This window comes from Manis javanica, chromosome 12 (genome assembly GCF_040802235.1).
Source record: "Manis javanica isolate MJ-LG chromosome 12, MJ_LKY, whole genome shotgun sequence".
NCBI lineage: Eukaryota > Metazoa > Chordata > Mammalia > Pholidota > Manidae > Manis > Manis javanica.
The window spans coordinates 28,151,380-28,166,352 of record NC_133167.1 but is presented as its reverse complement, the minus strand read 5'-3'; the positions used below and the strand labels follow the sequence as shown (position 1 = coordinate 28,166,352).

The 14,973-nt window shown below is 38.1% G+C and overlaps 1 protein-coding gene across 11 annotated transcripts in view; it reads right to left on the bottom strand.

The window, feature by feature from the left end:
• Nucleotides 1-2,928: 2,928 nt before the first annotated feature.
• Nucleotides 2,929-14,973, bottom strand: part of INO80D (INO80 complex subunit D) — a 78,493-nt gene continuing 66,448 nt past the window's right edge. For 10 of the 11 annotated variants that reach the window (XM_073218295.1, XM_073218289.1, XM_073218299.1 and 7 more), the window contains one exon: nucleotides 2,929-14,607. In XM_073218295.1, coding sequence (XP_073074396.1) covers nucleotides 13,439-14,607 — 1,169 coding nt within the window. In that variant the 3' untranslated portion in view covers nucleotides 2,929-13,438. The remainder of the gene's footprint in view (nucleotides 14,608-14,973) is intronic. The other variant, XM_073218297.1, reaches the window with a different exon arrangement.

The window sequence follows — 14,973 nt, the reverse complement described above, 5'->3', positions numbered from 1 at the left end:
GTGCCTCACCCAGGCTGTGCCATGTACAGGCTGTGCCAGTGCGTTTTACAGAAGAGGAAACTGAAGCAGGAAGAGAGGCCAACTGACTTACCTAGTTCGTGAACCGGTCAAGACCGGAACCAAGGAAGTCTTTCTCCAAGTCCACAGCCCTGACCAATTGCTACACTACCTCTCACCAGATCCTCTAAGTCTCTTCAGAAGTGCATTCCTTCTCTTCATGAACTTCTTGAGTACTAACTTCATTTGATAACATTTATTGTGTGATAATGGGCCAGCATGCTGTGCTAGGGGCTGGGGTTTCAGAAGCCAATGATACAGACACTAGAGCACACTGTCCCGAAGGTGAGGCGAACAAGAAGCCGTCAGAATATAGTGTGAGGGGTGAGCACACACCCACGGCCCTCACTAGGCCAGGGGCAGGGGGAGGGGCTTTCCTCAGTACCACCACTCCCAGGGGGTGTGGGGGACACAGGTCAGCCTACCAGCTCCATATTTACTAGGTGGGAGACACTGGGAAAATTAACTTAAGCTTTTTCTGGGCCTGTAAATAAAATATAGTAGCAAATTACATAAAGCTGTTTTCTAAAATCCATCCTCATTTCTCTTGATCACTTACAGCTGGCTTGATCCTCTGTGCTCATAACTTCTGTATCTTCAGCTTAAGCCTCTCTTCTGAACTCTAACTACAACTACCAGTTGGCCATGTCAACTGGAGGCCCCTGCTTCCAATGCAAAACTTTTATGTATTTAAAATTCATTGGCTCTCTCAAAACCAGGGGGTTGAGTGACACCACCCACCTCTGCCACAGGCACCACCATTCTTCCAGAAGTCCAGGGGTGAAGCCTCTTGTGTTTCCACCTTCTCCTTGCCTCTGACATCTAATCTATTCCCAAGTCTTTTTGAATCCCTTCTTCCTTTACATTTTTACTGTCACAACTAGTTTTGACTTCAGTAACTAGCCTAACCATTGCAGTAGCCTTCCTAACTTACCTCTCTGCTCTGGACCTCAATCTCTTAAATTATGATGCCAGATTAGTCTTCCTGAGCCAACAGTGGACCATCACTCCTTGGCTCACTGCCCCTTCTGGCATTCCAGGCCCACTGTGCTCTCCCTCCCACTAGCCTCTCCACTCAGTTCCTTCATACATACTCTGCTCGTCAAGTTCACCTGCTCTCTGTTCTCACACAAACCACGAGCTATATTGACTGCTTATGCCACTCCCCCAATCTGGAACTCTCCCTCCATTTCTGAATGTTCAGATGCTGCCCATCCTTCAAAGCTCTGTTCAGATGCACTGTCCTATAAACTTACTCTCCTTTGGTTGGAAATCATCCCTTTCTGACATAAAATTACACAGCATTTTCACTCTTCTAAGCACTTGATAACTTCTGCCATGTTTGTATAGTTACACATCTTCCCTCATCTACTGCACAGCAAAGTCTTTGAGTGTAGAATCCCAGTAGTGATTTGTTCTTGTGTCTCACTATCACTAACACCAAGTGCTCAAAAGTATGTGAATAAAAAAGCAAATGACCAGAAAGACAGAAAGATGGAAAGACAGATGGAAGAATAGAATCACAATAGCATATACCATGGGCTTGACTGAAATTTCAGACTGCTAAGCAACAGGCACGTCTCCATCACAGGTATTTAATGTAGGAAAAATAACTGCCTATAGTCACTTTAAAAAAGAATTTTCTGGAAACTAGTTATACAAAAGGATTGAAATACCACCACCTAATGTTCAGGTCCATACATTGCTGAAAGGTACAAATTAAATGCAAGTACACAGGTTTTTAAACAATATAGGGGTTTTTTTTCTTTCTAAGAATTATTGTTAATTAAGCAGAAGAGGAAGGTGGAGATAATCTAAGAGGAGGAGTTAAGAAAATACTTTCTCTTCTATACTCGTTCTTGCTTCCATTTGGCAATTCACAGGCTCTCAGTACCCACCACTTTGAAGATGTGGCCTCATGTCAAACATCTAATAAGCTTGTCTCAGAGTTGTTTTTAAAAAATTAAATCAAGAACTTAGCACAATCTCCAAAGTTTCTGCATTTGTGAAGATATTTTAAAAAGCACCTTTAAGTAAAAAGAGTTTAGAATGGAATTTCATAAAACTGAAGAAATGGATAGACCAATTTCACACTCTTCTTCATACCTAGTTGATTTCACAAGCAGAGAAGTGGATGGATGTTCCGTTTCTGCTGGCCAGTTCACTAGCACTGTGGCTAAATCTGCTTCTAGTCTCAGAACTGTTCATTTTTTTCAGAGAAGCAAAGTATAATTTTACAAGGTATCTTAACCATGCCCGGATTAGAGACCATGGGAAACAAGTCCAAATGCTTCAAAACTAATTTTTTTTTTGTAGTGAATCTCTTCAAAAGGAATGTGTGATTAGGAGATTACTACTTTTGGGGGGTGAATTTTGTTCTTGTCTCTGTATGTACCACAAAATCCCTCACCAACAAAAGAGCACAGGAAATGAAAAGTTCCAACAATTAATTTCCAAGGAGATACAAGGCAGGCACTCGGCAATGCTTAAAAGAAAACAATGTTTCTTCAAGTTTTTTTTTATCTTAGTAATACAATACAAAGTTGTTTTTATACTTGTGAAGCTATGAAAATGAAGAAAGAATGGGCTTCTGAATATATGAAATAGAAATCCGCTTGTAAGACCTCTATTACAGCATATAAACAATCTCAAATGCAACTTCTGGTTGGATTTCAAGTCACTTTGGATAGCATTTAATTGATCCACAGCTATTACAAATATTAACCATTGTTAATCTAACCATAAAGAATCATTATTTATCTCCCTAGAGTTCCTGATAAAATTCACTGTTAAAATAACAAAGGGGAAAAAATACCTACCCTAGATTGACAGCTTCTACAACATCCAAGGGAATCATACCAAAAACAAGGCTACTTCACAGCAAGATTTATTAATACATCCAAAAGAAAGAAAGAAAAATCATTTTGTCACACTATATACAGATAATACATACAGTGTTTTATACACATATTACATCAGTTTTTACACAAGAAAAATATACATAAAAATGTAAACTTTTGTATACAAAAACCCTTAAACAAATTAAACAAGGACCAGATAACAAAAGGAGACCAATCCATTATTTCATCAAATTTTTAAAACAGTAATACAGTACATTCATTGAGATATATATGGAAAATGTGAGCCATCTCTTCTTGTTTAAAGGGAAATTACAAACCCAAAGCCCATCGTTTCCCAAAATGTGGTCTCCCCCAGCAACACCATGCCCAATGCCATAGCTATGCCCTTCTGTGGGAACTGGGGGCTCTTACCCCAGACCTGCCGATCTCACTTTGTTTCTACAGTCCGTGCAGAAACGAGAGGCTCCTAGCTTTTGTGCATGTAACTAAGCTCCCGGCCACTATTAGCAAAGCTGCAGAGAAGATCCTCAGTTTGTAAGTTCCCTTTAAGCAACTTGGTTTTGTTTTTGTTTGGTTTTTTTTCTGTAAATATTTTTAACGTACGACCTGTTAAGCATTCTTTTGTGCCAAGGTGAATGAGAACACTGAAAAAGAAGGGTTGAGAACTGCTAGTCCTTGCTACCGTGCAGTTACTTGGTTAGAAGAGATTTTAAAACTGCGCAGCCTGTCAATTACTGGTTTCAAATAAGCTACCTCACCCTTGATTTCCCACTGCAACTGCCCAGAGGCGTTGACAGGCCGCTTCGGACACGGAGCCCCAGCTGAGCAACTCTGTGCCGTTGCTCAAAGCCCAGCCTATCCATCGGTCTTCACGGGTCCTCTGACGCCACTGCTTTTGGTGACGTCTTATAATTTAGGATCGTTCACTATGTTCCTCTCTCTGTTAAGGTCTTGAAATGTAACCTGTTGCCAACTCATCACAAAATAAATCTGAACATTTTCTTAACATTTTTTCGTTCAGTGTGTCAAATTTATATACTAATGAAAAACACCTGAAGCTGTGGGGAACAAGAATTAAATCTATGTCAAGTGCATGCAGACTTGGAATTTTAAAAAAAGTCTGGGACCTTTAACTAAATGTAAAACATGCTTTAAGACAGCTTCATGAGCGCTGCCTTCTCTCAAAGTTGAATTTTGAACAAGGCCGAATAACAATAAGGTGATATATTTCCCTGCAGCTAGAGGGTAGTTAATCTCCCCCCGGCAAAATGATCTCAATGATCATTATTTATTAATGAAAGGAAGAGGCAAATTGGTGAATTAAGAAGATGGTAGATGACATACACTAATGGAAATGTTAGGATTGCTTTATAAGGGAAAAAAACAGCCTGGTTTGTGGTAATCTCCATTTCAGAGAGAGGAAAAAACGCACAAAGTTCCTCTAGTGAATCTCCAGCTCTTTCTCCCATGGAACAGATGACATTTCTAAAAATCACAGTCTCCCTTTCATTTAAAAAATAATAATAATAAAAGGAAAAGGAAGATAAATAAATAACATGTGGATGTCTTTAGATGAGACTTTTAAATGTTCTTTAAATAATTTTTGATAATGTATTTTTAAATCATTACATACAACTGCCACTGCAGTGGCAATATTCCAGTAGGGGCAGCATTTTGCTAAATGTAAAAGATTGCCATTTAAAACTCATACATATACATGTGTATATACAGCATATCAACACTATTTATATACATATATATCTAGAGAGCAACATTTCATTGCCTTTGAATATCTCTATATCCACTCCCACAATATATACTAGAGACATACTGTGTGAGTATATACCAAAGTATATGTACACATGCTCCAACATGTATATATACACTTCTGTCTGTGTGTGCATAAGAGCTTTAAAGGCACAATATATAGGGATGTAAGTTTTCTAGAGATCTGCAGCTAAGTTAAAAGACAATGTCACAAATGTGAAAAGTCTAAAGGAACTATAGCAGTATTCATTATGTAAGGATTCATTAAAGTAATTTAATCATGAGTAAAATGAGTTAAAAGAATTCAAGAGGCATACGTGTGACTTTGTACGCTCTCCATTAAAATGAAAATGGTAGATTTATGATTAAATCACAAAGTAAACCAAATTTTTGAAAAATTACTGATGACAAGAAATGAGGAAATAAATCTAACAGTAATATCAATGAAAAAAAATTGTAATTATGTTTTTTCAATTTAGGTAAAAGGTCCCAAAATTATGTAAGTAAAACTTTCAAATTAGTTTCATTTGTTGATTTTTTATTTGTTCATTTTTGAGACAAAGTTGAATGCCCAATTCTCAAGATTACTAAGGAAAATACTGCCAACATTTATATCTTCTGGGAAATTTCAGAGATAAAGATCCTTAAAAGAACAACTGAGAAGTTAAGGGAAAAAAGACAATGAAATGTGATTTTTAAATGATGAGAGACTGATTTAGAAGGTAGTGAAGATGAAGAATAGTGGAACTGGCAAGGAAGAATAGTTCTAACAGGAATTCACTTACAATAATCATAAAGAAGACTACTAACCCAAAGGACTTCCGTCTCAGTACGCCCTGATGATGTACTCTAGACTGTCACCTCCTCCTGCTTACAGAATAATCCAAACTTTCCATAGACATATAATCTTGCTTAACAGAAGCTGTTTATCTATTATACACACACATTTTTAGGGAAATATATGTATTTAGCTTTATCTATACACACACATATACATACGTGTATATATAGATTTATACAAATGTATAAATAAACTTAATACTTCTCAATCTTTCCATTGACAAGGCAAGTTCACATTCAGCAAAGTGCCACCACACCCCATATACACATCTCTGTACAGATATACACAAAAGGGTCTAATTTCACCCTTCAATCAGGGGAAATTTATTCTAGCAAATCCCATTAACCAGTAACTGAAGGGAGAAATGGCACCAATACAAACTCCATTCTTTCATTTGCATGCATATGTACAAGGAATTTGCAAATGTCTTTTTAATCCATAAAACAAGAATGAATGAAACTGGGAGATGCTGCAAAAGTACAACTATAAAAGGAACAACATATGAAGCTTTCCTAGGTCTTGACTATAACTAAGATGAAGGAGGCTTCAAAGATAACTACAAATTCAGGTGTATTATCAGAAGTTGTTTTGACATATTTCAAAGTACATGTTTTTTATATTGAAAGTAAATCTAGTTGGAGCATTCAATAACAACTCTAGTTTAGATTATTTCAGACCACCAGATAACTCCAGTAATGAATGCATAGCAAAATGACTAAACTCAAAATACAGAAATATATATATATATTTTAAATTCTACATGAATCATGTAAAACTCCAGAGTAGCTTATTTTCATATAGCCAAAATATGGGGGCAGGTAGACAGGCTAACTTTGTAATTAATAACACAACTGAGTAGTTTTTGAAAAATTTTTGGAAAAACTGAAATCATCCCAGCTTTGAAATATGTATGGTGAAATGATCCCACCAACTCTTTGAACAAAGCAGCCCCTCCAAAAATGGCATTCTTATAAAAGGCCTATAATTTTCTTAACTTCACCAAGACAAGATGGTCAACAATATTTTCTAACTCAGAATATGAAGAATCTACTATTGACACACACACACACAAAAGTTTCAACTGATTTCTGGTCCCATCACCCCAACAGAAAAACACAGCTCACATCTGGGTCTGTCTCTCTCTCTCTCTCTCACACATTTTTATGCCCAAAAGCGAGACGCTGGTCTTATAACCTACTGTTTCTCATGTCATTTAAAAAAACACAGCATAATATAAGTTAATCAAAAGGTTAAAATAAAATGTACATGATATCAGAACTAGCCTTTTAACACAAGATAACAATGAAAAATTTGGTGTATTTATACAACAAAGACGATGAGAAAATAACTCCAATACCCTCAGCTAAATAAATCATATTTCCACAATATATTGTTACCTTTCTCTAGTTTTACCTAAGCACACATTCATCTCACACACGTGCCTCCCAATGTATATTTCTGCATGTGTGTAAAAACACAGACATACACAAGCACACAAGTAATGAATTCTATTTTAAGTCACAGTGGGAATTCCTTAGTGAGGAGGGATAAAAAGTTCCTGAATAAGACACTGAGAACATCTATAGTTATTATTTTCTCTGTTTTACTTCCCAACTTACAGAATAAACTGTAAATTAATGAACAAATCCATAGGAAATAAAAGAGGTCTTCAAAACTTAGTTTATAAATTCCAGCTACAGTAGTTGGGAGTTTTACTTGATCTATGTACTTATTTCTATTTACCCTGTAACTAAGCTTCTAGCCATCTTAAATGTAAACCACAGATCATTTACTAAAGAAACATGACTCAACAGTTCTATGAGCAGTAATAAATGGTCTAAAGGTGTTCTACATTTTGAGGCCCCAGGATATCCTTTTATTTTATATATCTGCAAGGTAGCAAAGGATAGCTATACACCTTGACACGGCAGAGATCCAGTGTAAAAAGGTGCTTCACTAGTTTGTTTTGTCAAAAAAAAAAAAAAAAAAGAGTTCATATATCACTTTGTAGCTATTAAACACATAGGCAACATAATTCATTACACTCAATACAGCTTTAGTATAAAACTTATAATTTATGAGGTGATGTTAACAGCATAAATTAATATACCTTTTCTCTTAAAATCTACAATAAGTATTCTGAAAGTTCATTGGGAAAGGAAATTTTTAAATAAAAGTTTTAAAGCTGTGCATGATGGGAAAAGAGTCTGTATGCTGCTGAAGCTGAGATGAGAGCCAGGAGGAGAAAGGAAAGGGTCCTATGCAAGACACTGGGCAACAAAACCAAATGTGTTCTCTTTCTTGCGCTCTCTTCAATGATGAGTCACCTTTAGCTTCTTTGAAAACTGTTTTATTTTAAAAACTGCCCTAATTTCCACAAGGAATCCCTGAGACATACTCAACACTATACAGTGAAAAGAATGATCACTGTTGGGAGGAACTGATTTCAACCCTTCCGAGCAGATGAAGACAATGTCGCAAGTACCAAACTTTCCATCACTTCCACACTAATCCGCTGAAGCAAACTGTATCTTAACGATGCAGGGTGGAGTAATTTTAGGGCAAATCAGTCTATTCCCCAAGGAAAAGCAATGGTGTGGCATTTAGCTGCACTGGAACCTTCGGCACTGCATGATGAAAATTTTTCCAAGGGGAACTTTGGATGCATCTAGAGCTTACTTCAGTGGTCCCCAGTTTAAAAAACAGAAAGACAAAAAACAAAACAAAAACAAATGAAAGAAAAAGATCTATTACTCTTAGGTCAGGATCAGTACAGGTCACGTGTATGTGTGTGTGTGTGTGTGTGTGTGTGTGCATGTATGTGTGCAAACTTCAGTACATGGGGTGGGCTGAGGCAAGCGGGCAGAAGGGAAAAAGGAAGGGAAGCTGGCTGCCCTACAGAGCTTACTTAGAGTGACACAGGTTTTCTCTAAGAAGTTTGTTTTTCAGACTAAACTTCAGATCACCAAAAATCTGCCATTCAAAGTCACCGAACGTTTCTAGATTTGGGAACCTAGGGTAAAAAAAGGTTCCCAAATTTGCTCTCTCTCTGAAATGTCACATTTATTAGCTCTGTGTCCCAGTGCAGAGAAAGGAAAGATAACAGAAAATAAGAGCTGGAGTGAAGAGAAAATTTTTGCTATTTGGAAATAAGGCTTAGTTTGACCCACAATTTTTGCATTGATGACACTGGTTATTAGGAGAGACATTAATTATTCAGTTATGTTTTTACGTTTTCTTTCCTAACTCACCAGTCAGGTGAAAATACTTACTAGATATTCAAATACAACCTTCACTGGTATTTTGTTACAAATCTTCTAAAAGACAGCATTTTAAATGTTACTATAATCTATTAAACATGGATGTTGGTTTCCTCCAGAATATGAGACTGGAAAGCTTATAAAGTTCAAGACATTGGTAAATCATTAAATTGTTTTACCTTTCTATAGAATGCCAGTAAAGATTCAATTATTTTCAGTGTACTGAAAAAAAAAAATTCTATGTTCTATTATACGTATATATTCTCACATCACACCCCTACTCCCAAGAAATGTATTTCTCATCAGGAAAAACTCCATAGAGCGATGAAGGTGTCATTGATGAAAGAGATACAGACAAAGGCTATTCAGTGTAACAGCTTCTTTGAAGGAATCCTTTAAATCGCCTCATTGAACTGTAGAGTTCTGCTGACCCTTTGGAAGACCATTGTATTAGATTATTCCATATATACCAGATTAAAAATGGAATTTAATAGAATGTTAAGAGAAGGCTAAAAAAGAAAGATTTGAAAGAAACTGGAAATTAGACACTCAAAAAAATTTAATGAATTTCAAACCTAATAAATAATCAACTTAGTGTTATTAATATGCTCATGTTTTTGCAATACCACATCTTTTGAACTAACTTGGAGACAAAGTGATTGCCTCACACAAACACTACCAACCACCTCCATCAGCCCCATGATTCAAGGGCACAGGAAAGCTTACCAGCAAGTAAGAAAGAACTGAGAGTGTGGGAGTTACCTACTCAAATTCTAGTGCCAATTGATAAAAACTGAATGGTACAGGCCAAAAGAAATGGAAATCCTTTCACATACGAAGAAATTGAACAGATAGGGCACCACCTGTATGTATCACGGACATTGTCTCCTTCCAAATCAAAGAACTGTCCTTGCCTCTGTGGACTGTGGTCATGGATTGCAAACAAGCTCTGATAAGAAAAGCTTTAGTGTTAGTCACAGAGAATGATCATTCTTAACTTGCAGCTGAGAGATTGGGCTTATTTAAGAAATAAAACTTATAAATTATTTGGCAAAGATAAAGTACTAACTTTCCTTAGCCTTAAGCCACTCAAAAGAGTAACTACAATTTTAAGGAAAGAAGGAACAAAACACTTTCCAACTAACTCTTCATACCTTTGTTTGCTTCTCATTTATTCTAATTTTTCATGGAGGGACACTAGACACACCACACTGCCTGCCAACATGAAACTGCTCAGGAAGTCATTTATAAAGCAGTTGTATCTCACATGGTAGGTTACTAGAGAAAATAATCCTTCGCCGTATAAGCTATGTGACGATAATTAGAAAACCTTTCCATTGCATAGTCTGCCATTTGGTGGGTTAAGTGTAACTGCTATTTACTATTGTGAATTGTTTACTAGCTACAGAACCTACCCAGATGTGCAAATTGCTAAGCCATTTTACAGAGGGAAAAAACAATGTCTTAAGTACTTCAATCAAAATAATATTAACAATTATGCAGACAGGAAAGGAGAGAAAAATGCTTTTCTTCAGATGCTATAGATCACAGCCAGTGAATACCATGTATTAGAAAGGAATTCAAATGCTCAGAGCAGAATGTATCCATTAACTGCAGCAACTTTGTATATTAAATCACATTAACACAATCTAACTGGCCTTTACAAATGGTCCCAAAGAACTGCAGAAACAGAGTGAACTCTTTGCCACTATTTTTCATGAGTTTAACACTAGTATAAAAAGCTAGTTTCCACCTAATTAGGACCTTACATAAAACTTGTTTCTGATTCCAGTATTGCCTCACTATATAGCATAAGCGTTATTTTAGAAGACACTAATTTTCCTATTTCTGGAGTAAAAGACACTTCATTCCTTTCCTTACATATTAACAGCAAACCTACTATTAATAGACTAGAATTGCTCCATTAGCTACAAGAAAACAAAAAGGATGTCTCTGGTTCAGGTATCCTTCTCTCTTCCAAAAAAGGACTCACAAGAAACAGCAAGAGCAAAGCAAACGGCAAGCTCAGATGTGTTTGTTCTGAAGTACATAAATGAGAGGAAAAATTGGTTCTTTTCTAATTCCTCAAACCTACACTGGTACTTTCTACAGGTGCCCTTTCCTCAGCTATTATCACGGGCATCTAAACAAAAATGAATTCACTCAAAAAGTTTTTGGTGTGAAGCTGTAACTGGCAACATTCCTGATCATTTCATGCCTCCTTACTAGAAAGCAGAAAAGGGCTTTTAAATGCACACAGAACAGAAAATTGTAAAGAATAAGATGTGCAACTTACTGCAAACTCAGTTTTGATAACTGAAGAAGTCTAAGCAGCTACGATGAGGGAGAAATAGCCAGAAACTTTACAACTGACTACCCATGACTTTCCCTTTGCTGTCAAGGAAGGGCTGATAAAGTCAATGTGCTGCTCTGCTACAACCTTTAATTAGTACACCATGGAAACTAAGTGGAATCGTTAGGAATGGACAGTTATCTAGCAGTGATTGCAATGGGATGTGGGAGGAGTTTAGCAAGCTAAATGACACTTTTTGAGCAGATATATCTACTCATAATCACTTCATTACAGTACATTAAAATAAAAAAGCTTACTAACATAGGTTCACAGGCGAGAAATACTCAAATTATTTGTTCTCACCATGCAGAATAGAAATTTATGGTGATACCAAATATAATTTTGCTTTGTGGCATAATTTATAATTCAGAAATTTCTCAATCTGCAAAAAAGGCAAAGCTATTAAAAATAAATCTTCCAATTACCATGATTAAAAAAAAACTAAATATATTACAAACATATTTTTGGCCCACAAAAAGAAACTTCAATAAATATAAAATAGGGCACACAATGATTTCATAGTCATGTGACATTTCCCCTCCATAATTTCAGGCACGTGGTTATCTGCATAATGCCTGCTGATCACCATCATTCCTTTAAAAAGCAGAGGAAAAAAGGCTTTCAAAAGAAGGGACTGGTTAGAATTAGCATGGCATAAAGAGAATACACATAGGAAGTAGGAAAATACATCCAACTCTTTACCTGTTGAAAAGGAATTAAGATCAAATATTCCCTGACAAATGAATTATTATATCACATCATTAATAGATATGTTCTCTCTACTCATCTTTTAAAATATATATATGTAAATTAGACTAGACTCAGGTATAAATAGCCAATGGTATCTCAGAGGACAGTGAAACTTCTCAGCAAAAGCAGAGTACAGATGCCTTTAAAATCTAGTTCCACCCTTGGGGAGGGGGGCCAGGGGAGAAGGCAGGTAAAAAGAAACATCACATATTCATTTCAAAGTCATCAACTTAATTAAACTACCCAATATGAATTTTTAACCTTAAAATTCTGGTACTTTAGAAAGATTTCCCAAAACTTAAACCTAAGTACTTAAATTGTTTTAAAAGTACCAAAGGATGGGTAAAATTTATGTCTAATTTCCATATTCTGCTTTGAAAGAAACTTTAAAATGTGTATCCTTCAGATATTACATATCACTTCACGATTCATACATCGATTCTACAAGTGTCTTCAACATTTTACAAATCTTACCAAAGAATCACTACTGTAAACATGAAAAATTCAAAAGCAAAAGATGGATCAAGGAGTTTACAGATCCCATCTTTCCAAATCTATCTGACCTATCCCGCTTTTCACATCAAAATATTTTAATTACATCTTGCAAATGTATTCCATGAGAGAGGGATTTAGAAACAAATGCATGTCTAAAAAGGCAATATAACCACCAGATATCAGAATCTCGGCAACCCTGTGGCCACTCCAGGAAAGCTTTTCACGACACCCCCACGGCACTGACAAGAATTTAGTTCTCTGCGTTCCAAGATAACTTAGCAGAAAAGGGTTGTGCTATTCACATGACCAGACCACCACCCTCCCTATTCAGGAAACTTAGTTTTAACTCAGTGGTAAAGAATGAACAACCTTACCAGGGTTGTGAGATGTGGGAAAGAAGGAAGGGCCTTATACTCACTAGGAAAAAAATTACAATGGGACAGCTGCTTCCTGCCCGGCACAAAAACACACAAGTGGGCAAACACATACACACAGGCATCAAGAGACTAATTTTTTTCTCTTTAATTAAACATGATTGCAATTAGGAATGGAATCCTGGCCTTGTGTGTTTAGCAGTTGGTGTTACATCAGAGCCTTGGTCTGCCTCTACACATCATTTGCTTCTCTTAACACAGGAACTCAATGGATAGGATTATTCTGTCCAGACCCACCTATGTAAAGACCTGGTAATAGAATGGAAACATTGATCAGAATACTAGGAAATAGTAAAGGGCACAGGTAATCTGAGGTATCTTCCACTTCTAGGACTTGCTGCTAAACATCAATTCTCTCCAGTCACTGTGCTGAGCCACTAGGAAACCACTGGGGTAGAGTGAACCTGCCAGGAGGGGATGAGCACCAGTGCAAAGGAGCACATGTGAACACTGAAGCAAGGCCCACTGCAGGGTGACTTGTTTAACTGGGAAAGGGAGCTCCCCTCTAGTCCCCATCTGTTGTTTTTAAAATCTTCAGGAAAAGGGCAAAGAGATGATAAAGAGGAAACAAAGATAGAAAATACCAGGTTCCCCACCTGCCTGCAAACACACAGACACGCTCAGTTAGGGGAGGTGAAGGGAGAAGATACATTATTGGTACTTGTAGCTGTGGCACCTGTTACTGTGAAGCCTGTAGGAGGCGCTATAGAGCTGTGGCTGGGCTGCAGGTCCTTAGGAATGCCACTGTGAGAACTCAGCTGGTGGCCGAAGGCTGCGCTGAACTGAGGGAGCTGCTGCTTGGGAGAGGTGGAGGCCATGAGTTCCGCAGAGGGCCCCATGCCACTGAAGCTGGTCTGCGGTAACCCCGGAAGCACACTGGAGCTGCTGGGGGTCACGGTGGCGAAGGCAGGCTGTGTGGTCTCTGAGTTCGAAGTGGTGGGTGGTGTAGAGAGGGAAGTGGAAAGAAGATGTCCATCTGCGCCAAGAAGGTTGCTAAATGGAGAGGCATCTCCAAGGCTGACAGGGAGATTGCCCCAGTGAGTTCTGGGGTTTACGACTCCTCCAAGTGGCACCTCAAGTTGGGTTGGGAGCAAGTGCTGCGCCATGATGGGTATCTCTGCTGAAAAGGTAGCTGCCATATTATCACCAGAGTAAGATGTTGTCGTGTGGGGAGAGGTGATATGGTCGCTGTAGGGAGACGGCACGTGCTCACTATCATAATGGCTTCCATGGGGCGAGGAGTGTGAATGGTCACTGCTGTATTGCTGTCGTGAGGTGATTAGGTCATCTGCCTTGCTCAGCAGCTGGGCAGGATGTGGCCTCTGGGAGGCATGGCTGCCGTCATGAAGTCCATGGAACTGTCCTGGGAAGGCTCTCTCCCCAAGTGCACTCTGGCTCATCAGAGTGGCAGAAGTAAGGCCAACATTGGCTGGGGCAGAGAACTGCCCCTGGATCTGCCCTGCCAGGGGTGTAGGTGGGTTAGACAAGGTAGCAGAACGGAGCAGGTTCTCATCCAGCTCTAGACTAGAGAAATTATCATGTACTATACGCCCATTCAATAGCTCCCCCAGGTCCGTGTTTACTTCTCGGCTCAAAGACTGAATTCCGGAAGCTCCAGTACCCGTGGAGAACACCCCTATTCCTCTGTCGGACAGCTCCTGGACTGGCACACCATCCGGCTGGGTAAGTACTCCAATGGTACTCAGGCACTCGAGAGAAGTTACAGCCTGCAAGGCCCGTTCAAGTTCCTCGGCCTCTTCGGTAGTGGGGAGGAGGTCTCCATTCTTTCCTGTGTAAACAAAAGCCATTGAAAATCAGCAGAGTCTTTAACCTGTCCTATACCATGAAAATCGTAATTTGAATTATTTTTAGCAATATTCTGTTAAGCTGAGTAGTCCCTTTGGAAAGAGAAGTTCCCCAGGGATTGGAAGAAATAAGCGGAGTATTAATCTGCAGGCCAGGTCTGAAACGTCATCTTCAGTCTATTTATGGTACTCTGAAAAACCACCATACAGAAGTGTTAACTTTTTAGGGCTTCTCAGGATTACCAATTTAAAACTCACAGTGACTGTTTGACCACACATATGTTTTCTACCTAAAGTCATATTAAAGTTATTAAAATGGAGAACATATCGTATCAGTTCTGATTTGAGAC